At 41.4% G+C, this 26,565-nt stretch overlaps 1 protein-coding gene across 2 annotated transcripts in view; it reads left to right on the forward strand.

Annotated features, from left to right (window-relative positions):
• Positions 1 to 26,565, forward strand: part of SMYD3 (SET and MYND domain containing 3) — a 440,651-nt gene that overhangs the window by 86,496 nt on the left and 327,590 nt on the right. Inside the window, exon 1 of one of the 2 annotated variants that reach the window (XM_077344327.1) lies at positions 23,271 to 23,317. The exons of the other annotated variant lie outside the window; for it this stretch is intronic. Coding sequence (XP_077200442.1) covers positions 23,303 to 23,317 — 15 coding nt within the window. The 5' untranslated portion in view covers positions 23,271 to 23,302. Of the gene's footprint in view, positions 1 to 23,270; positions 23,318 to 26,565 lie in introns of those variants that run through there. 2 annotated transcript variants of the gene reach the window in all.

Below are 26,565 nucleotides of genomic sequence, written 5' to 3' on the forward strand. Positions count from 1 at the left end.
TAAAGTTTTGATACCTGATTATAGTTAAGGTGACCAGATTTTAACATTGGTAAAGCGGGACACCATTGACCGGGGTGGTTCTTGATTAAAAATTTGGTCTATATGGAGCAACAAAAAGTTTCATAGAACGCAAAGAACGCAAAAATAGTAATATATATTCTTCAATTTCAACATAAGTACAATTTGCCAGGTACCCCCAGATGTCCCTCCAAAAGTGGCACAATCTGGTCACCTTAATTATAGTGTGATTTGAGAAATCTTCATTTGAAGTTATTATTCTGATTAATGGGCTAGAGACGTTGCAGAGAGTCACCCAATACATTGTGGCCATTTTTACTTCCCATTCTGCCCGGTTGTTGTTGGATGCTGGATTACTTTGTGTGAATTTTTATTGCTAATATTGTAACAGTTATATGTGGATGAATTGTTTTAACATAAAGTTTCCTAGACAGCTATCAATAACTTCTGATTTAAAGGTAGAATACAAAGTTTTTAAATAAATAAGCTAAAAGAGAAAGATTTAGGAAACTAAATAGATGGGGACTTACCATATTGCTTATAGTAGAAATGATCTGTACCAGGTCAACATGCTTGAATCAGAAAGAGAGCTCTGATCTCCTGACTCTCTGTCCTTTGAAGTTGTATGTACTGACTGCTCTGCTTGCACAAGAATTTAAGCTAGAAATTTATTTTTGAGCAATAGAATTACTCATGCATGACTCTACTGTAACAGGTTGCATTATTTTTTCCTTTACAGAAATATAGAGCTTATTTTATGGTAGTTTTAATTCATTTCCCTTTAAAATAACTTTTCCACTTGAGTGCTTAGAATATTTGCCATCTGGAAATGAGGTTGTTTGTAATACACAGAATTTTTTTCTGCTAGAAAGTTGACAGCAGACAACAATTTGTAAGTTTCATCATCCATTACTTTGGCAATAATACTTTAGGTTTATTTCATGGGGATAGGACCATGGTAGTCCCCTACAATCATGCCATGGTGTTCCAGTGTACCAAAGTGGAAAATGATATCTAGGTTGTCTTGATCAGACCTGAGCTTTTTGTTTTTATGATGCATTTTTCAAAACAAAACAACCCCCCCCCCAGCTACCTGCTGCTTTACGCTAAATACAGCGGGCCCTAGGAGCCTCTCCCCCCGTCCCCCTCACAGTCGTGTGCCTGGGCTCACCTGTTGGGCTGCTGCTGATAGAGCAGGAGGCATTCACAGAGGAGGAGGAGGAGGAGTCGCGGCAGGGACTGCTGCAGGAAACTCTCAGCAGGCGGCTTCGCAAAAGCTGGAAAAGGTCGACGGGGTGCGCAGGCAACCTAGGGCCGGGGTCCCGGGCTGCAGACAACATGGCTGGGCGCCTCCTCCCTGCTGCTCATCCCCCCACCCCTTCCTGTTTCTGGCATGCACTGCACGGGGACGCAATGCATGCTGGGGCTTGTAGTCCAGTCATGGCCGGAGCGCAGCAGGCGCTTTTGGAAAGCTGAGGACAGAGAGCGCTGGGAACTTTGGGCAGCCTGGAAGCGATCCCAGCTGCACCGGGCTTGCGGCTGACTCAGTGGCTTCAGAATGGGCGCAGGAGCCTGGCCACTGTGTATGTGACGCAGCAGCAAAGCTCCCTGAAGCATGTCGCAGTCCCGATGGAGGAGCTTAAGGCGGCGGTCCTCCAGGTTCCTCTTGCGGCGGCTGCGCGCTGGTTGGGGGGGAGCGGAGTGTTGGCGGCAGTGGAGCGCGGCTGCCAGGGGCTCCCTGGGGCGTCAGGCCGGGAGCAACTGCGAGCCGCACTGCACGCGGCTCGCAGTTGCTGGGAATCAGAGGGACCAATCGGCAGGCGCTTTGCGCCTGCCGATTGGTCCCTCCGATTGTCTGTCATGAGGAAGGGTCCAATTCGGACCCTTCCTCATCCCGGACACATCCCGCCCCAGGAGGGCTTACAGCTTTATTTAGTCCGTGGCGCCCGTGGCGCCACGGGCGGTGTACAGATGTGCCAAAAGGAAATTCAGAACTGAGCAGTGCATCTTGACTTTATTCTGTTCTCCTGGGCAGATATTCCCCTGCATTGACAGGTATCATACTGGAAATATTAAGATACTGGAGAATAAGCTTTTATTTGAAAAAAAGTATTTTTTTTTCCTGGTTGGTGGCCATATTGTGTGTGTGTAAAATGGCATCACATCACAGCGAATTTATGCTGACCCCAGCAAGGGGCTTTCAAGGCAAGTGAGGAGCAGAAGTGGTTTGCCATTGCTTTCCTCTGCAGTCTCCTGTGGTGATCTGCCTTGCAAGTACTGACCCTGCTTGGCTTCCAAGATCTAATGAGATTGGGTTATATCATGCTGACTTCCCTCCCAGTGGCCACATTTTAACATAATCATTGAATTAGCATGAAAGAATCACAAATGGACATATGAAATAGCCTCATTCAAAGTCCAAACAGTGGCTCCAGAGCCTACTGCTCTCCAAGGTCAGAGGCAGAAGTCTTTTAGAGTCTTATTGAAATCTTCTTAACTGAAGATGCCAAGGGTGAAATGGGACCTCGTACATGCAGAGCATGTACATTGTCATTGAACTGTGGTTTCTTCGCATGGAAGTGTGAGCTCTGTTATATTTTCTCTTATACAAATGAATGCTTACACATTTTATGCTTTATTCTCCTTTCACCTTCTTGGATGAGACAAGTATAGTGCTGCCCTAAGGGTTGGAGACGGTTGGAGAGCAGCATTTCCCCATCTTGCTTCATTTGTTTACATGACCTCTTCCTTGAACAAGAAACCTGGCTGGTAAGTTCCATGGAGATGGGAATTAGAAGACTAGAGTAATATGGGGGTAGATTACCAGAGACAATTGAGATGCTGCAAAAGGTAAAATGGACCAAGGGAGGGGTACTAGCAAATGACAGGTTTCTCCAAAATATGGAACTTAGCATGCAAAAACTGTATTTCCTTCTGTACTAATTTATCACAGCTAACTTTCGCATACTATGGAAATATTTTTCTAGTAGTCTGCAGTTGTAGTAACTCACTTTGAAATTATCCTATATACTCGCATATAAACCTAGTTTTTCAGCATCTTTATTCACACTGAATAAGCCCTCCTCGGCTTATATGCAGGTATATATGGTAATTGAAATAAAAGCCTGCTCCAGCCAGCCAGTCATTGTATTGCCTTTTGCAAATGTGTACTGCAAGCTGAGCTTGCTCTGGCTGCTTGTAGGACATCAAGGGTTTGACTGAGGGACTCTGATCATCTTTTCCTTTTGCCTTCAATGGCAAAAGGAATGGCAATTCCGGATGGGAAAGCCTCAGCTTATATGCGAGTCAATAAGTTTGCCCAGATTTTGTGGTAAGATTAGGTGCCTCGGTTTATACGTGGGTCGGCTTATATGCGAATATAAACAGTATGCCTACTTTAAACTTTAAGACACTAGGTCAAATTAAATAAATGTTTCACTAATGATTAAGTACGTTTCATTTTGCAGTTGGCTGCTTAATATAATATGTTTATCTTATTTATTCTGGGTCACAAAAATGAGATATATATTGAATAGGAGATACACTGCTGAGTGGCACTTTATGGTACTTGTGGACTGTAAGCTAAATATGTGCAACAGTGACGCAGCGGTATCAAAAGAGGACATCACATCACATCACATCAAAATCGCACTATGTCATAGTTTTGCTGTATACCACATTGGTCAGACCACACCTGGAGTTATATATGCATTCTGTAGACCTAACCAGCTGAAGTTGAATCCAGCAGAGGTTCTCTGGCTGGGCTGGCATGTCTTAGATGAGCCACTATAACTCCTGATCCTTGGCAGTGCCCAGTTAACACCATCAGGAACTTTCAAGAGCCTGGGCGTGACTATGGATACCTCCTTATCTATGGAGGCCCAGAATGTATTTCATGCCTAGTTTTCTACTATCTCCACCAAGCACGACAGTGTCCTATCTATCAATGGTTGACCTAGGCACTGTGATCCATATAACAGTCACCTCCAGACTAGATTACTGTAAGTATGCAGGGCTACCCTTGAAGCTGCTCCGGAAACTCCAGCAGGTCCAGAAGGCAGCTAAGTGAGTCCTTACAAGGACATCATGGTGGGCACATACATAACCTGTGTTCTCCCAGGTACACTGGCTCCAGAGACTGAATCAGATTCAAGAACTGGTTATGACCTTTAAATGGCATCATTGGTGTTGGGAGCCCTTTTACAGGAGACTTCGGATCTGGAGGATAAGGACCTCCCTGGATCTGTTCAACACCTCTTATGCCTCTGGAGAGGCTACCAGAGGAGAGCTGTAGAGAAGTTAGCATACCTCTCCTGATTCTGCTGATCACGGCTGTGGTCAGCCTGGGCCCGGTAAGGGAGCCTGCTGGAACCTTTCACACCGACATCTTCCCCGCCCCCTATATTTCAAACAATTACATTCATAATTGCCTATTATGGTTTTCTGTGAGAGGAAAGAAGACAGGGAGAAGAGGAGTCTTACCAACTCCAGATGATGTATTGGGTCTTTGGCAGGGAGACCAGCTCAACTCAGAGCTATTATAGGCCTCAATCATAGGCCTGGTGGAACAACTGTCTTATAAGCCCTGCAGAACTATATAAGGTCTTGCAGGGCTCTGACCTCCTTTGGAAGAGCATTCCACCAGGATGGAGCTAGGGACAAAAAGGCCTGGTTTTGGTTGAGGCCAATCTGATTGCCATGGGGCCAGGGATCCTAAGCAGATTTGATCCTAATGCCCTTTGGGGGACATACAGGGCAAGGCAATCCCACAAGTATGATGTTCCCAGACCATTTAGCACTTTAAAGGAGGTTGTTGTTAGGTGCGAAGTCGTGACCGACCCATCGTGACCCCATGGACAATGATCCTCCAGGCCTTGAACAAAGGGTCTAAGAGGACCAAACAGAGATAATGCTCTTGTTGAAACAATCTTAATGGTCACTATCCTTTTGAGTCACAGTGTTAGAATGTTAACTCATCTTGAATTTACTAGTTATACCCCAGAATATTTCTCAGAAGTACTGGTGTTTCTGATTCTTTGCTTCTATACTTATAAACTTTTCTTTGTGTATTTTTCTCTGAACACATTTTTACACAGTATGTCAATTCTGCTGATATAAATACATTCCTTGATTGCTTTTGTATATTTTACTGGAACACTGTGAGTGTGGAGGTGCTTTCATTATCTAGTTATGCTACAGGTTAAGCACATGTTGTGTATTTAAATCACGAAGCACCATGATTCTTTATCTTCACTCTATTTGTTTATTTATTTATAGTATATGCTTGAAAAGAGGTTCAGTATCTTCATTTTTGGAATCTTTTAGGCTGCTAGCAATATTTTAGTTGCCACTAATGCAATTATATATCAAAAACAAGCTGGGATTTACATGCACCAAACCATGACAATTTATGTATTTTCAGAAATTAAAATTCATACCCAGCAGGGGGCACTTTAATACCAGTAGAAATCTCATCATCAAACAGATATGCAAACTTTATCATGAAGAAGAAAGCTTTTGAAATCATCTGAGTTTTGGGACTCAGGGTAACAGATGTACTGATCTTGCACAGGCCTGTTTCTATCCTTCTCATATCATATATTACAGTGTTGTAAGTGCTTTTCTTACTCTGCAACATGCTAGCTGAGATATCTATTTATAACACTGATCTCTTTTTTTTCTGCAACAGAACTTAGATTTAGCTACAGAGCAACAGAAGAAGACTAGACATTGCCTCAGTCCCAGAGCCCTCGCTCAATTGATGAGCTCAAATGAGTAGCCATGTTGGTCTGAAGTAGCACAATAAAATCAGAGTCCAGTAGCACCTTTAACACCAACAAAGATTTAATCAAGGCGTGAGCTTTTGAGTGCAAGCACTCTTCCTCAGACTATGGTCATGTAAGAAGATCATAGTCTGACTCGAAAGCGCATGCCTTGAATAAATCTTTGTTGGTCTTAAAGGTGCTACTGGACTCTGATTCAATTGATGAGCATAATTCATATATACTTGATAGACAAATATGCATGAAACTAACAGCTAGAGTACTGGAGCGCTGTTCTCTCCTTAGCTGATTTGGGTGTTTTGTGTAGCACTGGTGATGGTTTGCATCAAGAGTTTGAATGAAGTTAGGACAATCTCCCAACAATATTGGCTTCTGCTCACCAATGCTTAGTTGGTCACTAGGTGGAGAGGGGCTGTGGCTCAGTGGCAGAGCATCTACTTGGCAATGATGAAGATTCCAGTTTCAGTCCCAGCATTTCCAATAACAAACAGGTTGTAGGTGATGTGAGCAAACAATACTGACTTAAGATGGACCAATGTTCTGACTCAGTATAAAGGTAGCTTTATGTTTTCAAACAGGCTTGTCTAGTTGTGGAAGGAGTGGGGAGGGAAGCAGTTGTCATCTTTTTCCAATGCTCAGTGCATCTTGGAAGCACTAGCTTTCTGTTGGGCGATGCTGTGGCACTTGCCTCCAAACTCTATGGTTTCCAAAGATGTTTTGGTCAGGTGCTAGAGCATTACCTCAGCCCAATGCTGATCCTTCCGGATTGCACCAGAAATAATTATCTCACAAGGAAGCAACAGTCAGCCTAAGTACCCACCTCCTCCATCTCCCACTCTTTGTCAGGTCATCACTAGCAATCCTATATGGAGCTTGTGAGAACAGAGGTGTTATTTAATGAGGTTACAAGAACCAGAATCTGTGATTGTAAGAATTAGTAGCAGCTCCATGGCTTTGAGGTAGAGAAGTTATCCCCTCCCTGAATAAAATGAACCAACCAGTGCACTAGTTCAAGTATAATGTGTTCAGTGGTCACATCTACTGTCAATTTACTAAAAGTATTTTTTAAAGGAACTTTTATGCTCATATTGACATTCTGAACAAAGAAATAGGATGGGTGGGAGAAAAGAGATGGAAGTAATAGTTACATTATCATTTACTGTGCCACTGAATATATGGACTGATAGCTTTAATTTTCATATTTATTCAGCAGTGATATCTGCAAGGAACTCTGGCTCACCTCCGCAGAGGAGTGTGTAGGTGTCACCTTTGATACTAATTAGAAATGTTTTTGTGATGCTAAACTTCAAATAAAATAAGATGGATTTGTCAGATACATTCTTGAACTTTAATTGCTTTCTGATTTTTTTTTTTAATAGAAAGTATATCTAATTAAAAGGTAGAGATTGGGTATTATGTGATTGTGGAAAGTCAATAATTTCAGTTTCTAGACTACTTAGGCAAAGTTATATTTTCGTGTAGTAATGAAATTCAGTGCAGTTCATGTATGATCACACTGTCTTACCACATTACTAAATACTGTACTAATATATTCATTTTTAAATGTTCAGACCACCTGTTGCTTTAACAGCCTTCTTAACTGAGCTCACCAAAGGGGTCCCAGAAGCAGTATTAAGACCTCCCAAGCTTCTTTCCCTGTGAGATTTCAGCTTCTACGCTGAGACTTAGTAGTATTCATTGGGACTTATGCATCTTAGTTCCCGGTCTGAATATGTCCCCTGGAGAATGCTAGCTGACTGGTGGTCCCCAGTCCCAAGGAAGTGTGACTGGCCTTGACCAGGGCCAGGACCTTTTTGGCCCAGCTCCCCACCTGGTAGAATGAACTCCCAGAGAACATCAGGGCCCTGATGGAGCTAGCACAGGACCTGCCAGGACCACCAGACATATGGTTGAGGCCAGCATGCCTGGAAGATTGGAACAGCATAAGGGCCTCCCCTGCCTTGTTCAGGATCTCCATCCATATCCTCCCTCTTATGAGAAATTAGCAGCAAGACTCAGTGTGGGAGATTTACTGTTAGTTTTTTAGTGGTTTTAATTGTATTTTAAATGTATTTATGTATTTTAGTGTATGATGCTGCATGCCACCCTGAAATGGCAGGCTTAAGAGGGGTAGACTGTAAATTTAAATAAACAAACAAACATGGATACAGCTCATGTGTACAATATTCACACACTGGACTTGTCTCTGGTTCCCATCGGGTTATCCTGGGGAGTTGTTCCATTGTAATAGAAAAATCATGATATGAAATTTTGGGTTTTGGTCCCACCTGACTTTTGGTGGTGGTGGATCCATTAAGAGGAATGGGCCTGTTTTTTTTTTTAACAATAATAAAACCTGCCCTTTTTTAAGTGGCCCAGAGCGGGTAATAACAACAGCCTTAGGGAAGCTCACTGATTGCTTTGGCTACTTTATCAATGTTCTTGCCTGCTCCTGGAATAGTGTGACAGATTCTGCATGGAGGCGTAAAACACACACTGCCTCCTCCTTGCTAACGCGCAACAGAACGCCGTGTGTTTGCACACTTCCTGACGGGAGACCCCTCCCGCGTTATCCTGTTGCCTAATTGTGGCTTTCTGCCTCCCAACGAGGTGGTTGAGAAGCAGGAAACATGGACAACCCAAACATTTCCTCCCCCTCCTTGAGTTGTCAATCAACGCAAGCCACCAATCTCTTCACAGTGGTTGTTTTAGGGACTCAAACTTCCTCCTCCCCCCCCCCCCGAATCCCTAAATTAATTTTTAAAAATACACTTTCGCGTTTCTATGGGGAAATGCCACAACAACTTGTACTTCCATGCTGCTTTGGGATCATGGCACAACAGTAAAACATTTATTTTAAAAAACTTCTACTTCCATGTTGCTTTGGGATCATGACAACAATAAAACGTTTCCTTAGATCTCTTTTCAAGATTCTTTGTATAATGGTCTCTATGTTCAGGTAGATTTGTGATAGGCTGGCCAATGTAACTGGACCCTGCTGATTGTGTGTCCACGATAAAGATTTAAAACAAAGAGCATGGACAGCAAGTTAATAGGGAGAGGGCTGCTGGATCACACACACCCCGTTTCCCCATTCATACCCCACCAACAGAAGACACAAACAGGAATGTGTTTTAGCTGCTCGATCCCAATATTACCATGCACATTGACACAATCATTTTATTTGAAGTGAGGGCAAGTCGCTTTGTGGTCCTGTGGCTATGTGGACTGGGCCATTAAAAAAAAAATTCAAGCAGGAAATGGTGAGGGGAGGGTGAGTGCAAGGGCAGGCAAAATGCTACCGAGGCTGCCTCACTTTTCTTCCTCCAGGCAGGTTTGCCCCTGTTTGCTCCCCAATTGCACACGCAACAAGAAGTGGCAAATCGTTATTTTATGATTTCCCTCATCGCGAAGCAATCTAATTAAAACTTACACCAGTCACTGGAGAGCTCTGGGTTGCTGCCTATGTCATGTGGAAGCAGCACTAAAACCCAGGAGCAATGAGAGGCTGTCCAGTGGCAAATTCCTGATGTGGAATCAGTATATAAGTTAATTCAGGCAGCAGATACAGTGGTCTGTGTCCTATCATCTGTGCACAGAATGTTCATTTCCCATCTTCTCTATTCTTGCAGTCCCTTCCAACCTCCAGAAGTTCATTATTGAGGTATAGGACCTGCATGGAAGAATAGGTTGGGATGCTGTAGGGATGAAGGCTAGAGCCACACCTCTATTCTCATCCACCAGTAGAGCTCCACTGGCAGAAAGGAAAGTTAGGAGCAGTATACAGTATAGTGGTAGTTTGGGGGGAAACAGCAAAGGAAGGGTTTCCTAACTAGCACACTGCAGACTTGCTATGATCTGAAATGCTGCAGTTCTTGTACAAACTGCTGTCTTGTGATTGTCTCAGTTTACTGAGCCATTTTGTAGCTGATTCCATCATACACTTTGTGACTGATAGGCTTTGGGGAAAAAGTTAAGTAGCTCCCAGAAACATAAAGTCTACCCTCCCCTATTCTAATCTTTGCATTCCTGAATGCATGTACTGTATTCTAAGGATAAGGACACAGCAAAGCTTAAAGCAATATTTGAAACATCCCACACTCTATGGATGATTGTCCTCTCCCACTTGCATTCTAGATTTTGCTGTGTCTTTTTTTTAAAGCAAGCTTTAACATAATCTCACTTTGATTTATATGTTACATATGGATAGTAACTTCTATTAGATAAAATAGAATATGAAAGTTGAGGGTACATTTTGTTTTTGCTGTTTTGCTGATGTGATATTATCCATTATTTAAATCCATACAGCATTGTACTTTTATATCAATATTCATTTTCATTTTTCAAACTGCTTCATTGGTCCTGTCATCTAAGCCTTAGCATGTACCACAAATAACTGGGGACCTCCCCAGTCTTCACCTATATTTTCTTTAAAGATGTCTATAAACTGTGAGACAGCTTGAGAGCAAATTAGATGTTCGCAAAAAATATGCCGAAGGGGACTGCTTCATATTTGGAGCACGCTGTTCTTCAGCACAATTGGATGCAAACAAAAATTCAATTAAAACATTCTATTCATTGCCAAATATTTTGGCTTTTAATTAGAAAATGAATTCTGTATTTCAGAATTAGCTTTGTATATGGAAAAAAGATGTACATATGGAAAAAAGGTGTACATATAGAAAAAGACTTGTTATCTGACACTAGCGATAATATGAAGTTTGTAGCATATATAAAGCTTCTGAATAGTGTCTCTGTAAAGACTGATTCCCTCAGGATTCTTCACTTACTCTGTTTGCACCTTTAAGACCAACAAATATTTATTCTGGGTGTGAGCTTTTGAGCGCAACCACTCTTCGTCAGACTATGATCTCCTTACATCAGTGGTCTCCAACCTTTTTATCACCGGGGACCACTCAATGCTTGACAATTTTACTGAGGCCCGGTGGGGGGGGGGTAGATTACTCCTCTACTCTCAACCACTGCTCTAATGCTCTCTGGTCGCTATGGTAATGTTTAAACATCCCTTCAAAATAAGATACAGACACACTACAACAATGAACATAAGGAACATTTTATTTTCATGGAAATTTTAACTCATGACAATGACAAATCAATGGGAACCCTGAGCTTGTTTCTCTGCAACGAGATAGTCCCATCTGGGAGTGATGGGAGACAATGACACCCAAAGTGTGTTGTAAAGGGCCGGGGGGGGGTGAAGTAAAGGGCCCCGGGGGGGGGAGAGAAGGCGTCCTTCGCGGCCCACCTCCAATTAGTCGAAGGACCACATGTGGTCCGCAGCCCACAGGTTGGGGATCACTACCTTACATGACAGAGATATATATTCCCTGTCATGTAAGGGCTATATATTTCCTGTCATGTAAGGAGATCATAGTCTGACAAAGAGTGCTTGCACTAGAAAGCTCATGCCCTGAATAAATCTTTGTTGGTCTTAAAGGTGCTACTAGACTTTGATTTTATTTTGCTACTTCAGACCAACACGGCTACCCTTTCGAATTTACTCTGTTTGCTTACTCTGTTTTTTTTTTTTATTTCAGTTTTTATTGTTATTTGTTCTTATAAAAAGCATTTACAGAAAAGCAAAAAACAAAGAAGCGACCAGCTGATAAGTGTCATCAATACACGTATATCATACTTGATGTAGTCTGATATTATCTCAAGAGATATATAGTCAGTTCCCATTACATATTGGTCCTACTCTAACAGTTACTGCTGTCTTTCTTAAGAAAGTCCAAATAATCACTCCACTGTTCATCATATTCTTCCGGAGATCTCTTCTTAACCATGTTGGTGAGTCTTGCCATTTTTGCTAAGTCCGCTAATTTATCAAGCCATGTAGAAATAGTTGGAGTCTCAGTCGCCTTCCAGTGCTTCGCCCACACCAACCGTGCCGCCGTAGTTGCATGGAAGAAGAGGATTCTAGAAGAAGTAGGTAAAGCACTTGGGTGGAAACTTAGCAGCATAGATTCAGGCTTCATTGGGTATCGCATTTTAAATATTTCCTGTAACACCATATGTATTTTAACCCAATACTTTTTTGCTTTCTCACAATTCCACCACATGTGATAAAAAGAACCTACTGCTTTATGACATTTCCAACATTTATTATCAAACCTATCTGAGATTTTTGCAATGACCTTTGGAGTAATATACCATCTATAAAACATCTTATACCAGTTTTCCCTTAAAATTTGGCTGTTGGTTTGTTTGGGAATTTTGATCCAAACTCGCTCCCATTCCTCCATACCAATTATGGAGCCCAGGTTTTGCATCCATTTAATCATACAATTCTTTACTTGTTCTGGCTCAGTCTCGTATTTCAAAAGAAGTTTATAGATCTGGCCCTGTAGGTGTGGTTTTTTGAGCAATAACATGTTTTCAAAATCACTAAGAGGTGAGTTTTTGTCCACTCGAATCTCAAAGTCTGTTTTTAGTCTGGCTTTCAGTTGGTTATACTCCATCCATCGTAGCTCATATCCTTCTTTGTTTAATTCTTGCAGACTCTTGAGCTCACCTGTTCTCGTTAACAAGTCCTTGTACATTGGGCATGTTATTCTTCTTTGCTGTTGTCTGGAAAAATACGCCTCTATTGGCGATTTCAGTAAATATGATGAGGAGCAAAGTCTTGTTTTGTATTTATTCCAGATCTTTAGTAGGGATCTTGTCCAAAAGCTGACCTTAGGTTTTTCCTTTCCTTTTGTTTTCAAAGAGGGCCAGAGCATTTCATGGAAGCTTTGCTTACTATCTACCTTTTCCAACACCAAATCTCTTGTCATTGGATCAATTATCCAGTCTGCCACTGCTGTCAGTGTTGCCGCATGTAGGTATAATTTTAGATTTGGGACGCCCTGTCCCCCTCTCTTCTTGTCATCTTGTAGAATTCTAAAGGCAATTCTTGGCCTCTTATAGTTCCAAATGAACTTATTTATTTCAGACTGCCATTTATTTACCACAGAGTCATTAATATCTATTGGCAGAGTTTGAAAGAGGAAGTTAAATTTTGGTAATATTGACATTTTTACTGTGGCCATTCTTGCTGACCACGAAAGGTTCAAGCTGTTCCACTTCTTAATGTCCTGTTGGATTTGTGACCAGAGCTCCCCGTAGTTGTTAGCAAGCAAGGTATCAGAGCGATTTCCAATTTGGACTCCTAGATATTTGACCTTTTTAGGGTTGATCTCACACCTTAGTGCCCTTTTGATTATCTCTATATTCAAGTCTGATATGCCAAATAGCATAATCTTGGTTTTAGAGAGATTTATCTTGTATCCAGAGTGTTTCCCAAAAGTGTTTATCTCTTCAAACAACAATTCTAAAGTGGTGCTTGGATTAGTTAATACACAAACAACATCATCAGCACAGCTTTTAAGTTTAAATTCTTCTCCCGCAATCGTAAGTCCCGAGAGCTTTGCGTTTGCTCGAATTTTACGAGCTAGTGACTCCAATACCAGGTTAAATAGTAGGGGGGATAGCGGACATCCTTGTCTAGTTCCCTTCCCAATTTGAATAGGGTCTTTAGTTAACATTCCATTAACCAAGATTCTTGCCTCTTGCTTTGAGTATACATGCTTGATTAGGTTCCAAAAATTGTCCCCACATTTTAGTTGGGTAAGCGTGGCCAGTAGGAATTTCCATTGCACCTTGTCAAAAGCTTTTTCAGCGTCCAAAAACACAAAAGCCGCTTGAATTCCTTTAGTGCGGACCACCTCCATTGCATTAAGGACAAATCTGACGTTGTTTTTCATGTACCTTTTGGGCATGAATCCTGTTTGATCTGGGTGGATGATTTCATTAAGGCATTTCTTCAGTCTTTCTGCTAAAGCCTTTGCAAAAATTTTGTAATCCACATTAAGTAGTGATATTGGTCTATAAGCATTTGGCGATAGTGAGTCCATACCTTCTTTATGTATGAGTGTTATCGACGCTTGCTGCCACGATTTGGGGAGTGATTTTCCAGAATTGTCCACTACCTCATTCACCATCTGTGTCAGGACTGGTAGTAATATATGATTTAATTTCTTATAATAAGTTGCGGAGAGGCCATCTGGGCCTGGGGCCTTATTTGATTTCATAGCTGTTACCGCTTCGGCCAATTCCTGAGCTGAGAATCTCTGATTTAATATCTTTCGTTGCTCATCTGTAAAGGTTAAGGATGGGGTACCTCCAAGATATTCCATGCTGTCAGGTACGGTTTCTTCGTCTGTTTGGTATAGATTTTGGAAAAAGTTTGAGAGACATTGTTGTATTTCCTGATCTGTACGAAAGTGGTTGTCTCCATATTTAAGGCTGGATATAACACTTTTGTTATGATTTCTTTTTAGTTTATATGCCAGCCATCTTCCAGGCTTGTCAGCATGTTCAAAATTCTTTTGTTTTATCCAATCCAGTTTTTTCCTCATATCTTCGGTTTCCAATGCATCTCTTTTTAATCTTAAGAGCGTTATTTGTTTGGCTGTCTTCTTAGACAGATGGGCTTGGTGCTGGATTTCTAATTGTCTGATTGACCAGACAATTTCGTTCAGCTCTTTTTCTTTCTTTTTCCTTTTGGCGGTGTTCAGGCTTATCAATCTTCCTCTTATATACGCTTTACTCGTATCCCAGACCGTAGATAATGGAATCTCTTTTGTGCCGTTAAGTTTGAAAAATTCTTTTAAGTCAGCTTCGCACAGATTCAAATTCTCTTTGTCTTCTAGGATGTATTCATTCATTCTCCATCTTCGCATACCAGCTCTGCAGAAGGAAAATTCTGCCCATATTGGGTTGTGATCTGCAAAGGTGTTGGGGAGAATTTCCATATTTGTCACTTTTGGTAATAACGATTTTGAGCACCAGCATTGGTCTATTCTAGAGTATGAGGAGTGTCGAGAAGAGTAGAAGGTATACTGTTTGCTTTTGGGGTGGAGTTCTCTCCAGAGATCTATTAATGAATTGAGATGGATATTGCGTTTGGCCGATTTCGGAAGATATGCTCCCTGTCGGTTATGTGATTTGTCCAGCGATGGGTTCATTACTGCATTAAAGTCTCCGATTATGATCCACTGTTCAGTAATAGTTTCTGTGTGCTTCTGAAAGAATTCTTCAAAAAACTTGTCCTTCGCATTGTTGGGAGCATATATGTTTGTCAATGTATATTTCTGACCATCTGGTAGTTGTATTTCAAGTGTCAAAAATCGGCCGTCATTATCTTGGATTTTCTGCTCAACCTTAATGTTGGGGTTCGCAATGTAAGTAATCACCCCTCTTTTTTTCACTGTAGCAGAGGCTGCAAATTCTCTTCCTAGTTTTCTTGTTGACAATATATTTAGATTTTTTTTTTCTCACATGTGTTTCCTGTATACAGTAGATATCTGCTCTCAATTTTTTCAGTTGATTGAAAAATTTGGTGCGTTTGGCCGGTGAATTCAAGCCATTAGCGTTTACGGATAGCACCTTTAGCTTCTCCATTTTTCCGTGTTGGGGCGGTTGCTCCTTGTTCTGCTTGAGAAGGGGTGGCTTGTGTTCCCGTTGCTTGTGTTAGGTAGGATGATCTATCGTCACAGAGTTGAACTAATCGACGCGTAGTTTCCGCTCTTGTTGGGGAGGTCCTAGGTGATCCTGCCCCTGAAGTGCCTTGAGATAAGTTGTCAGCAAGCTCTTGAGCCTGTTGGAGCGTTCGGATAGTTTTTCTTCCCGATGGTAATATCACTTCCAGGGCGAATGGGATTCTCCAAAAGTATCTTATCTCTTTGGCAATTAGGATCTGTCTCAAAAAATGAAATTGTGCTCTTTTCCGTAGTGTGTCTGCTGGCAGATCTTGAAAGATTTGTATTTCTTGGCCTGCCAATTTCAATGGCGTCTCCCGATGCTTTTGGAACAAGTTATTTCTTACTACTTTGCTATCAAAACTTACAAGAATATCTCTTGGTTGTTTCTTGCGTACGGCAGCCTTTGAGTATACTCTATATACTTTGTCAATCCGGATTTCTTCCTCCTCCAGGTACTCTTCAAGGCTTTCGGTAATTTCCTTCCTCAGGTCTGTTTTCCCAAATTCTTCCGATACGCCTTTAAATTTCACATTCCTGGCTTTAGATTCTACTTCCAGGACTTCAAACTTGTCTTCTGCTACTTTTTCCCGCTCCTGCTGATTATCTTCCACACGTTGGATTCTCGTTTGGTGTATTGCCAGCTGGTTTATGTTTTTGCCAACTACTTTCTCCAGACCATCAATTCTGTCTGAAAGTTCTTTCTTAATGTCTTGCACCTCCTTATCAACCTTTTTAACTGCTTCTAGTATCTCTGAATTAGCCTTACATAATAGGCGATACATCTGTGCATTGGTTAGGTTTTCAATATCACTTTCCTTCTCTTCTGCTTCTGTTCCCCCAATCTGTTTCTTTTTTTTTTCTGCTTCTGCCTCCTTTCTTGCTTCAGCCATCTCCTTTTTCCTCTTCCAAAAATTGGTTATAGTGACTTCTGATTTAGGGGATCTGATTTGCTTTGGGCGAGGTCTTAATCTGTCATCAAAAAAAAATTTTTTTTTTTTTGCTCAAAACCAACACTATAGTTTGACTTTATGACCGCTTTCACAATGCCAGTACAGTAATTAAAGTTTTAAATACAGGGTTATAGATTAATATATGTTGCTATTACTTCTTCAACTTTAGGTGCTTGCTTTATTACCTTACAATAATCATTGAACCAATACTCTAACAGAATGACAACCTGAACATTCACACTCTCTGTTAATCTATTATCTGTGCAATACTAATTTTTTATGCCAATATAATGGGCCTAGATCGGTGATTTCTTCCAACCTGGTTGGTGGGGCTGACTCTCTCTTTAGATCCTGCAGATAACAGAACAAAACAACAAAAAAGCATAGGAGGAAAGAGGGGGGGGGGATAAGGGGGGGTAGAAAGATATGTCCTTCCAGAATCAGCTATAGCTCCAAAAATAACTTGTAGAGGGGTGTTGAAATTTTTTTTTTTTTTTAAAAAAAGAGCCGTTGTAGAAATAATAACCACAAATGAACAGGAACTTTGTCTCAGAACAAAAGCCAAAAAGTGTTACAAAAGGTGAGGGGGGGCCAGGGCTATAAAAATATCAATGGAAGTGTATATAGAAAATGTCCCCCCCCCAAAAAAAAGAAAAAATAAAAAGCCACCAGGAGAGAGAAAAAAAAAAGAAAAAAGCAGAATCGGCAAATTATAATCCACTCAGACAGGCGCAAGTTAGACGTCTAAAATGGGTCCTTCCTCCATTGCAATATTCGTTAACTCCGCTGCGTACGTCCACCGCAAATCCCAAACAGGCGTCTCGTGAGAGTTGAGAAGCCTGGTAGTTATCAACCAAGCGATCTCCGTGAATTGTAAACAATTCCTGCCGCTTTCTCTGTCGGTAAGGATTTAAGCTTTTCCTTCTCTCTGTTCTGCCCAGTGACTTTCGCTAATTTCCCTCCCGTCTGTGAAGAGCATTTCCATGCAAATTGATTAGATCGAGGGGGGGGGGAGGGTTGGGCTGATGCCTAGCTTTGAAGCAATAGAGCAGACAGAGAACTCACAGTCTTTATGCTAATGATTCCGTTCCGTTCCTTTTGTCAGTCGAGAGGTGGAGAGAGTCGGCAGGAGAGATGCAGAATTTCATACAGCTGGTCGTCTCAAGCTTAGAGATTTACTTTCAGTTTTGGCTGTCGTCTGGCTGTCGTCTGGCTGCCGTCTGGGCCTCTGACACAAACTGCGGAGATCCGGAGAAATTATTCTCCACGGATCTGTAGGACCCTCAGGGTGCCGTTCCCGGCTCCCGGGGCGACCACGAGCAAGGTTTGCGCACCTTGCTCAAGTCTGACAGGAGCTGCTGCCCCTGCCCCTCAGTTTGGTCTGAGAGACCATAAGATATGGTCTGCTACAGCGCCATCTTTCCGAAGCTCGTTTTTTTGTTTGCTTACTCTGTTGACAAGTCATAGTTTATGGGCAATTTATATAACTCAGCCCTGCCCAGGATAGCTCAACCTAGCTCAGTCTCTTCAGATCCTGGAAATTAGGCATGGTTGGCCCAGATTAGTATTTAGATGAGAGAACATCAAGGAATACTAGGGGTGATATGTAGAAACGGGGAATGGCATCTCTGAATGTCGTTTGCCTTAAAAATCCTAGAGAACTGCCATGTTGACTGTGGCTTGACAGGAAAAAACAGCAACCAAAAAAACCTCAACAAATTTACAGATATTTTCTCCCTGCTTCCAATATATAATAAGACAATTCTCGGGTCCATTCCGCATGACTTCAATGTTGCAAAAGGCTTCCAAATTGTAAACGCTACTAATTTGCAGTTATGCACTACGCCTTGCATTGAAGTTGTGTGGAATGGACCCCAGAAAAGTGGATTCACCCTCCGAAAAGCGCTACACTCTTGCAAACAATCTGCAACAGTGGCGAAAAAGACCTGCATATAGGTTTCTCAGGAGACAAATAAGATGCTCTGGTATTCCCATCTCTTTAAGAACCTGCTACAATTTGTTGTGCTCCACACAATCAAAGGTTTCAGCATAGTCAATGAAGCAGAAGTAGACTCCCTAGCTTTCTCCATGATCTAGCGTATCTTGGCCATTTGATCTCTAGTTCCTCTACCTCTTCGAAATCCTGCCTGTACTTCTGGAAGTTTTCAGTCCACATGTTGCTGGAGCCTAGTTTGTAAAATTTTCAGCATAATTTTGCTAGCATGAGAAATTAGTGCAATGGTGCGGTAGTAACATTCTTTGGCATTGCCCTCCTTTGGGATTGGAATGTAAACTGACCTTTTCCAATCCTGTGGCCATTGTTGAGTTTTCCAAATTTGCTGGCAAATTGAATGTAGCACTTTTACTGCATCGTCTTTTAAGATTTTGAATAGTTCAACTGGAATGCTGTCACCACCACTAGCTTTATTGTTGCTCAGACTTCCTAAGGCCCATTTGACTTCACATTCCAGAATGTCTGGCTCCAGGTCAGTAACTACCCCACTGTGGTTATCAGGGATGTTAAGCTCGCTCTTATATAGTTCCTCTGTATCATTTTGCCACCTTTTAAAAATATCTTCTGCTTCTGTGAGGTCCCTACCATATTGGTCCCTTATCATACCCATCTTTGCATGAAACGTTCTCTTCATATCTCCAATTTTCTTGAAAAAATCTCTGGTCCACCCATTCTATTGTTTTCTTCTATTTGTTTTCACTGTTCCTTTAAGAAGGCATTCTTATCTCTTCTAGCTTTTCTCTGGAATTCTGCATTCAATTGGGTGTATCTTTCTCTTTCTCCCTTGCCTTTCACTTCCTTTCTCTCCTCACTATTTGTAAAGTTTCCTCAGAGGTTGGGGACCATTTTGATACCTTGCATTTCTTTTTCATTGGGATCGTTTTAGTTGCTACCTCTTGTACAATGTTGTGAACCTCCGCCCATAGTTCTTCAGGCACTCTGTCTATCAGATCTAATTCCTTAAATCTATTTGTCACCTCTACTGTATATTCGTCGGGGATATGATTTAGTTCATACCTGAGTGGCCTAGTGCTTTCCCCTATTTTCCTCAATTTAAGCCTAACTTATGCAACAAGAAGCTGATGATCTGAACCACAATCAGCTCCTGGTCTTGTTTTTACTGACTGTATAGAACGTCTCCATCTTTGGCTGCAGAGCACATAGTCAGTCTGATTTCTGCGTTGACCGTCTGGTGATGTCCATGTGTAGAGTCGTCTCTTGGGTTGTTGGAAAAGAGTGTTTGCTATGACCATTGTATTCTCTTGACAAAATTCTACCAGCCTGTGCTGTGCTTCATTTTGTACTCCAAGGCCAAACTTGCCTGTTATCCCGGTTCTCTTTTGGCTTCCTACTTTAGCATTCCAATCCCCCATGATGATAAGCACATCATTTTTTGGTGTTGCTTCTAGAAGGTGTCGTAGGGCTTCATAGAACTGGTCAACTTCATCCTCTTCAGCAGCAGTGGTTGTGGCATGGACCTGGATTACTGTGATGTTGAATGGTTTGTTTTGGATTCGAGCTGAGATCATTCTGTCATTTTGGGGATTGTATCCCAAGACTGCTTTTCCTACTCTCTTATTGATTATGAAGGCTACTCCATTTCTTCTGCGAGATTCTTGTCCACAGTAGTATACCTGATGGTCATTTTTATTAAATTCACCCATTCCTGTCAATTTGAGTTCACTGATTCCTAAAATGTTGATGTTCAGTCTTGTTATCTCTTGTTTAACCACGTCCAGCTTGCCTTGATTCATGGATCTGATGTTCCTATGGGTGCCTGTCTTTTCGCCACCAGTTACTTCCACAACTGAGCGTCCTTTCGGCTTTGGCCCAGTCGCTTCATTCATTCTGGCGCCAGAATGAACATACCCATACCTTTAATCAATTTACCACAAAGGCTCACCATTGGGTCAAAACACTGCTGTTAGTTTTTGCTTATTTGTGGCCCTGACCTGGATGGGTAGCTTGACCTTGCTAGATCATAGAAGCTAATCAAAGTCAGCCCTGGTTAGTATTTGCATAGGAGACCACTAAGAAATTTCAGAGTTGCTCTGCAGAGGCAATAAACGGTAAACCAACTCCGAACGTCTCTTGCCTTGAAACCCTATAGAGTAGCCAAAAGCTGGCTATGACTTGATGGCGTGTCACACCACCAATGTTTCCATCTATAGGATTTTAGAAGTGTGTGAATTACCCACAGCTTGTTTTAGAACTGGGCTTGACAGGCTGTATGGTTTTTTAAAATTTAAAATAACAACTGGAATGTTAAGATTGTTATATTTGTTGTAATGTTCTATGTAATTACCCTATGACATTTTATGTAGACCACCCAGAGCCATATGGAAGGGCAGTATAAAATTTTTAAATAAATAAATAAACAAGTCAAAATTTGGACCCTGTTGCACTCCCAATAACACTGAGTGTAGAATCTGAATATCTCTTTCCAATCCTATCCCTGTGGATCACCAATAACTGCCCCACTTACTTCCCTGCCTTTTAACATGGCAGCAAATGTGATGGTGTGGTCTCACTATCTTTTCTGAAGATCTCAGTTCCTTCCTCCTTGTTTGACATCTGGGACTTAAGATACTTAGTGCTCTCAGTGTTCTCCAACCCCCGATACCAGGCCACGGTGGGGGGGAGGGAGGTGCAGCACCTCCACCCCTGTGTGTGTGCGCCCGCCAGTGAGCACCGCGCTGCGGGGGGGAGGCGCAGGCGCAAACGCGCAGGCATGGCAGCTCCGCACCTGTGCGTTTGTGTCCGCCAGCGAGCACTGCTCTCCTTCTCCCCCTCTGGTTCCCGGTCCTCCCTCTCCCTCCCCGGTCCCAGGCCTGAAAAAGGTTGGGAACCACTACCTAGACTACCTGACCCAGGTGCTCTAGAAATTATTTGCCTCAGGGTTTGTACCTGGGATACTGGTGTCTAGAGTCTTGGAACATGTAATTTCTTGGGTGCCTGAAGTTTATATTACGAGGGTCCCTAGTGCCTCCCACATTGCAAGTACATTTGTCAGGGAAGGCTGCATTTAAAATTTTGGATATTGAAGAACTTTTGGATAAAATGCCTTTCAACTGATTATGTATCCAAGCATTACAAGAAGGACAAACCATATTCTGAGACAGATAATTCTGAAATTTGGCAACATCCCTAACGATTTACTAAGATTAAGATTTTAACAAATGGCAATATTTCCACAATGCACGTCTGATACACAACATTTTATTAGATTCTCTCACATATATTAACTGAAAACAAGTCAACACATTTTTTAAATAGAAACCTGCAGAAGTCCATTAAAAACAACATATGATTATAACAAGTGTTTCAGGAACTGGACAGTAGGAACAAATGAATCTTAAACAGCTTGTTTTTGGTTTTGTTAGCCATTTCACAGAGTATATTGCTTACACAATAAACAAGATAAATAATAAAAATGACTCTTGGGTTGTAAAGAGCACTGGGGAGAGTAAAATTGGCTCAGGTACTGTTAGTTAATAGCTTCATAATTTTCATACAATGTACAGTGAAAAATTATGCATCCCACTTGGTAAGATTGCATCAGGTCACACTAAAGCATTTTTGGTTTTTCTGTCTACAAAATTATCCTTGTTGATTTTTTACATCTTTTCCTACGTAATGTTATGCATATTTCTTAAATCTATAAACTGATGACTTTTAAATATTTGATGTATTTATTTCACAATGATCATGTCTTTGTAGAAGGTTATGATTTTAAAAATAATTAGAGCCCTGATTTAAAAAAAAATCATAATGCTTCTGAGGCTTTACAATGATCTGTGGAGAGTCTATGCTATTTCTCTTAACTGTGGGCAGGTAGCTCTTGACCTTATACCTGGTGTCGTACCCTAGGTATATTTGAGGGGAAACTTCATCCTACTTCCATCTAGGATATGATAGTAAGTACCTACTCACAGACCTACATATGCATATTTAAAGACAGTTTTGAATGCAGATATGGGTAGAGCTGAGTAATGTTTAATAAAGTTTGAATGAATTACCTCTGTAGGAGACTATTAATTAAATTTTGAAGGATCCCTGAAGTCCAACCTATATTAATTTATCCAACTCTGTTGCTTGAAATTAATCTCTCCCATCATGCCAGTTTTGATATTCTTATTTTATTGAATAGAAGATATTGTAAATGTGTGATGGACATGTGCCTCCAGAGTCATATTCATCCAAGTGGGAAATAGTAAATGCCGTGATATTCAGGTAATTTTGGTGGGTATACAGTGTGTCTAAAACAGGGGTAGTCAAACTGGCAGGGGCTCATGGGAATTGTAGTCCATGGACATCTGGAGGGCCGCAGTTTGACTACCCCTGGTCTAAAATATGCGTACATAAAAACTCTGCTGCACCATGTCGTTGGAGGTCTCATTGCTGTGCCAGTCGACTGTCCACAAATCCTGAGCTTTGTATCTTCCTTCGCATCAGGTTTGACATATGGACATAGTTGGAATGAATCAGTACACAAGAGAGTAAGTATATGCTTTAAGTATACATGTCCAGTGTACATCTTCAATATAAATGTGGATCGAAAAACGCAACGCTATGTGGAGTGAAAATTATGATGGGAATTTCTTTAGTCATGTCCAGTTTGGAAATGATAAACAAAAGCTATATAATCTTTCTTCCAGACTATTCACACAAAGTATACAAGGCAGTTTACTCCCTGTTCAGTGGCAAATATTCAGAGATAATAATATTTTGCAACCAAAGCATTTGAAAATAGAACTTACCTTGATAACAATGCCTGTTTTATTTCAAGTCATGCCCCTGACATGATCATACAGGGTAATCACATTGGTGTGTTCTCACAATTTCCTGGTTTGTTTGACTCATAGATGTTCCAGAGTTATGATGGGGAAGTTGTACATTGTTACCAGCTCATGCTAGGTACATCATCTGATACATGTTCCATGTTTGCGCTGTTCATATGCCTGTGCAGTGGGTGGTATTGATCAGTCAGTGATGTTCATCATACTGGTAAGTGGTCAAGATTTACTTAATCAGACTACAGTTCTTAGGTGGTAGTGCTGGATTGTTTTGGGGTATTTTGATCCAACTGGATTAACACAAACCACATGGCTTTGAGAATCAGGAAGGCATGCTGGGCAAGGTTGGTATACTAGAGAGGCAAACCACTCAGCTTTCCCTCTCCACTCCAATCCACAGTACGCTTGAGACAACCAAGGACAGCACCACTTCTGTAAATTGATTCCCTGCCCCCATTAAATGGATTGGGCCGATTGCAGATGGGGGAGAGGGGTCAAGGACAGCCTTGTGAAAGCAGTGTGAGAATGAACATGCACAAAACATTTGTAATACAATGACACACCCTCAAAAAAGGCAAACATCTTCCCAAGCATTTGTGAATGCCCACAGCTGTGATGAAATTGTAATTTGAATATAGGGGTTCTTGTTCCATTTCTGTTTTTTAGAAGCATTTTTCTCAAACCCCATGAATTATTAGATACCATTCATCATGAGCCTACCACCATATGTTAGTAGTATAAAATAACAGAACATTTTTAGCTGCTTATTAAGCAGTAATTTATCCTTGAGAGCATATTACCAACCACCATGCACTGGTTGCCTGCTAGGCTGTGGGTGGGATTAAAGCTGTTAATACTAATTTATTAAACTTGGTGCAGGATATGTGTGATCACAGTTTTCTGTGCTATAAAAGTAGAGTGCCAAAAGTTACCATTGAGAAAACTTGATTCAGTAGGAAGAGCTGGGAGTGAAGTATCACAAGAGTCTAGCATACAGTTTTTACGACACCCTAAAACCTGCTCTCAGAAGCTTTAATGCTTGTTTAATTTACCATTTATTAACAGCCTATAAAAAGTGTTAAGAATCACATTAATGTACAGCAGGAGGAGCTGTGTTTGTAAAGAATGCTGAGAAAGCCATGTCAAGGGCCAGACCAGCTAGCCATAGTCAATTGCACAGAACTCCAGAGTTGCAATGCAGGCAGGCAGGGGATGCATTTTAGAATGCTGTAAAACAGGTATTGCCCAGCCGAAAGCCTTGAGGCACTTCCAAGCAATTGCCTTTCATGTCGCAAAGTTTATTTGTGCCAATCTTTTCCTGGTTTTAACAGATAATTAAATTTATAATGTAAATTCTAAACATCAGTTAGGGTTCCAAGTAAACCACAAAAGTAAAATGGATAGGTCCGTTCTTAATTTGTGAAGCGTAAACGTCCTATTCCATGCTCTCTGGATTGATGGATAAATTTCCTGAATTTCCTGTTATCTATGTTTTGGATCCAGTGGAAGATTTGAATACTGAAGGGATTTCTATTAATATAGCACACATTCCTCGCCTCCCCCCTCTCTCTTTAGCACAAAATGTCCCCTGAAATGTCCAGTATTAGGGATGTTAGAAGTCTACCACAGGACGGGGGAACTGGCTAAAATGCCGATTTTAGAGACTGTAGTTGGGTCCCCCTGGGTTTTTGTTTCTGGCTCCCTCTTTGGAACCCCTGACCAACTCTCAGACCTGTGGGTCCTTGAAGCTGGATGCACACAAGGAAACCAGAGCTTGTAAAGATGTATAAAGATATATTAAATTAATAAAAGAATTGCCTATGCAGTACAGTCTCTTTAAATCAACAAGAAGAAAACAAAGAAGCCAACTTCTTAATTTAATATATTGAATACCTTGTTGTTGTTAGGTGCGAAGTCATGTCCGACCCATCGCGACCCCATGGACAATGATCCTCCAGGCCTTCCTGTCTTCTACCATTCCCCAGAGTCCATTTAAGCTCGCACTAACTGCTTCAGTGACTCCATCCAGCCACCTCATTCTCTGTCACCCCCTTCTTCTTTTGCCCTCAGTTGCTCCTAGCGTTAGGCTGTTCTCCAAGGAGTCCTTCCTTCTCATGAGGTGGCCAAAGTATTTGAGTTTCATCTTCAAGATCTGGCCTTCTAAAGAGCAGACAGGGCTGATCACTAGGACTGACCGGTTCATTCGCCTTGCAATCCAAGGGACTCGCAAGAGTCTTCTCCAGCACCAGAGTTCAAGAGCCTCAATTCTTTGATGCTTGGCCTTCCTTATGGTCCAATTTCACAACCATACATTGCAACTGGAAAGACCATAGCCTTGACTAGACGCACTTTTGTTGGCAGGGTGATGTCTCTGCTTTTTAGGATGCTGTCTAGATTTGCCATAGCTTTCCTCCCCAGGAGCAAGCGTCTTTTAATTTCTTTGCTGCAGTCCCCATCTGCAGTGATCTTGGATCCCAGGAAAATAAAATCTGTCACTATCTCCATTTCTTCCCCATCTATTTGCCAGGAATTGAGAGGGCCGGATGCCATGATCTTTGTTTTCTTGATGTTGAGTTTCAAGCCAACTTTTGCACTCTCCTCCTTCACCCGCATCAACAGGCTCTTTAGTTCCTCTTCACTTTCTGCCATTAGAGTGGTATCATCTGCATATCTGAGGTTGTTGATATTTCTCCCTGCAATCTTAATCCCAATTTGTGACTCATCTAACCCCGCCTTTCTCATGATGTTCTCCGCATGCAAGTTAAATAGGCAACGCAACAGTATACCCTTACTGTAGCTTTCTGCCTTCTGGAATCAGGTTATCTCTTAGGTCAAGAATCTTCTCAGGAGTTTACCAAGGATTTTGGCAACTGCTCCTAAATTCCCCTTCTCATCTGGTTATACAGCTGAGTACAGGTTCTCACAATATGCTCAATTACTACTTTAGGCTTGCCTTGAAAGAGATAATCATGTTGGTTGCAGGAATATTGAAATCACAAACACTGCAAGCAGAACAAAGCATTCTATTATTCGTGACAATTTTAAAGGGGAAAATAGGGTGCTTGCTTAGCCTGGCAGCCCCTCTCCATTGCAGAAACCTCCATGGGAGAAGAGCCTATATTTTTGCTGCTGAGATGAGAAAAATGATAAATGTTTTATGCAAACCCAGTGGATAACAGTTTTCAATAGAGCTGCAATATACTATGGCAAACATCTAGTACTTATCATATGCCATATCAAAATATGTTGTTTTCACAAGTAATAAGGAGCTCTACTCTCAAGTCAATCTAGATTTTTGTCACTTACCAAACCCTTCCCAAGTGGATACATGAATAAATGTAGCCATCGATTGTTTTCATACTGCTGTGATAATTATACATGTGTGCTAATGCATGTTTTAACAAAGCCGTGTCATTTCATTTAATACATATTTTTAGTTAGAGCCTTTTAGTTAGAGCC

The sequence above is a fragment of the Paroedura picta genome, chromosome 1 (assembly GCF_049243985.1).
Source record: "Paroedura picta isolate Pp20150507F chromosome 1, Ppicta_v3.0, whole genome shotgun sequence".
Classification (NCBI taxonomy): Eukaryota; Metazoa; Chordata; class Lepidosauria; order Squamata; family Gekkonidae; genus Paroedura; species Paroedura picta.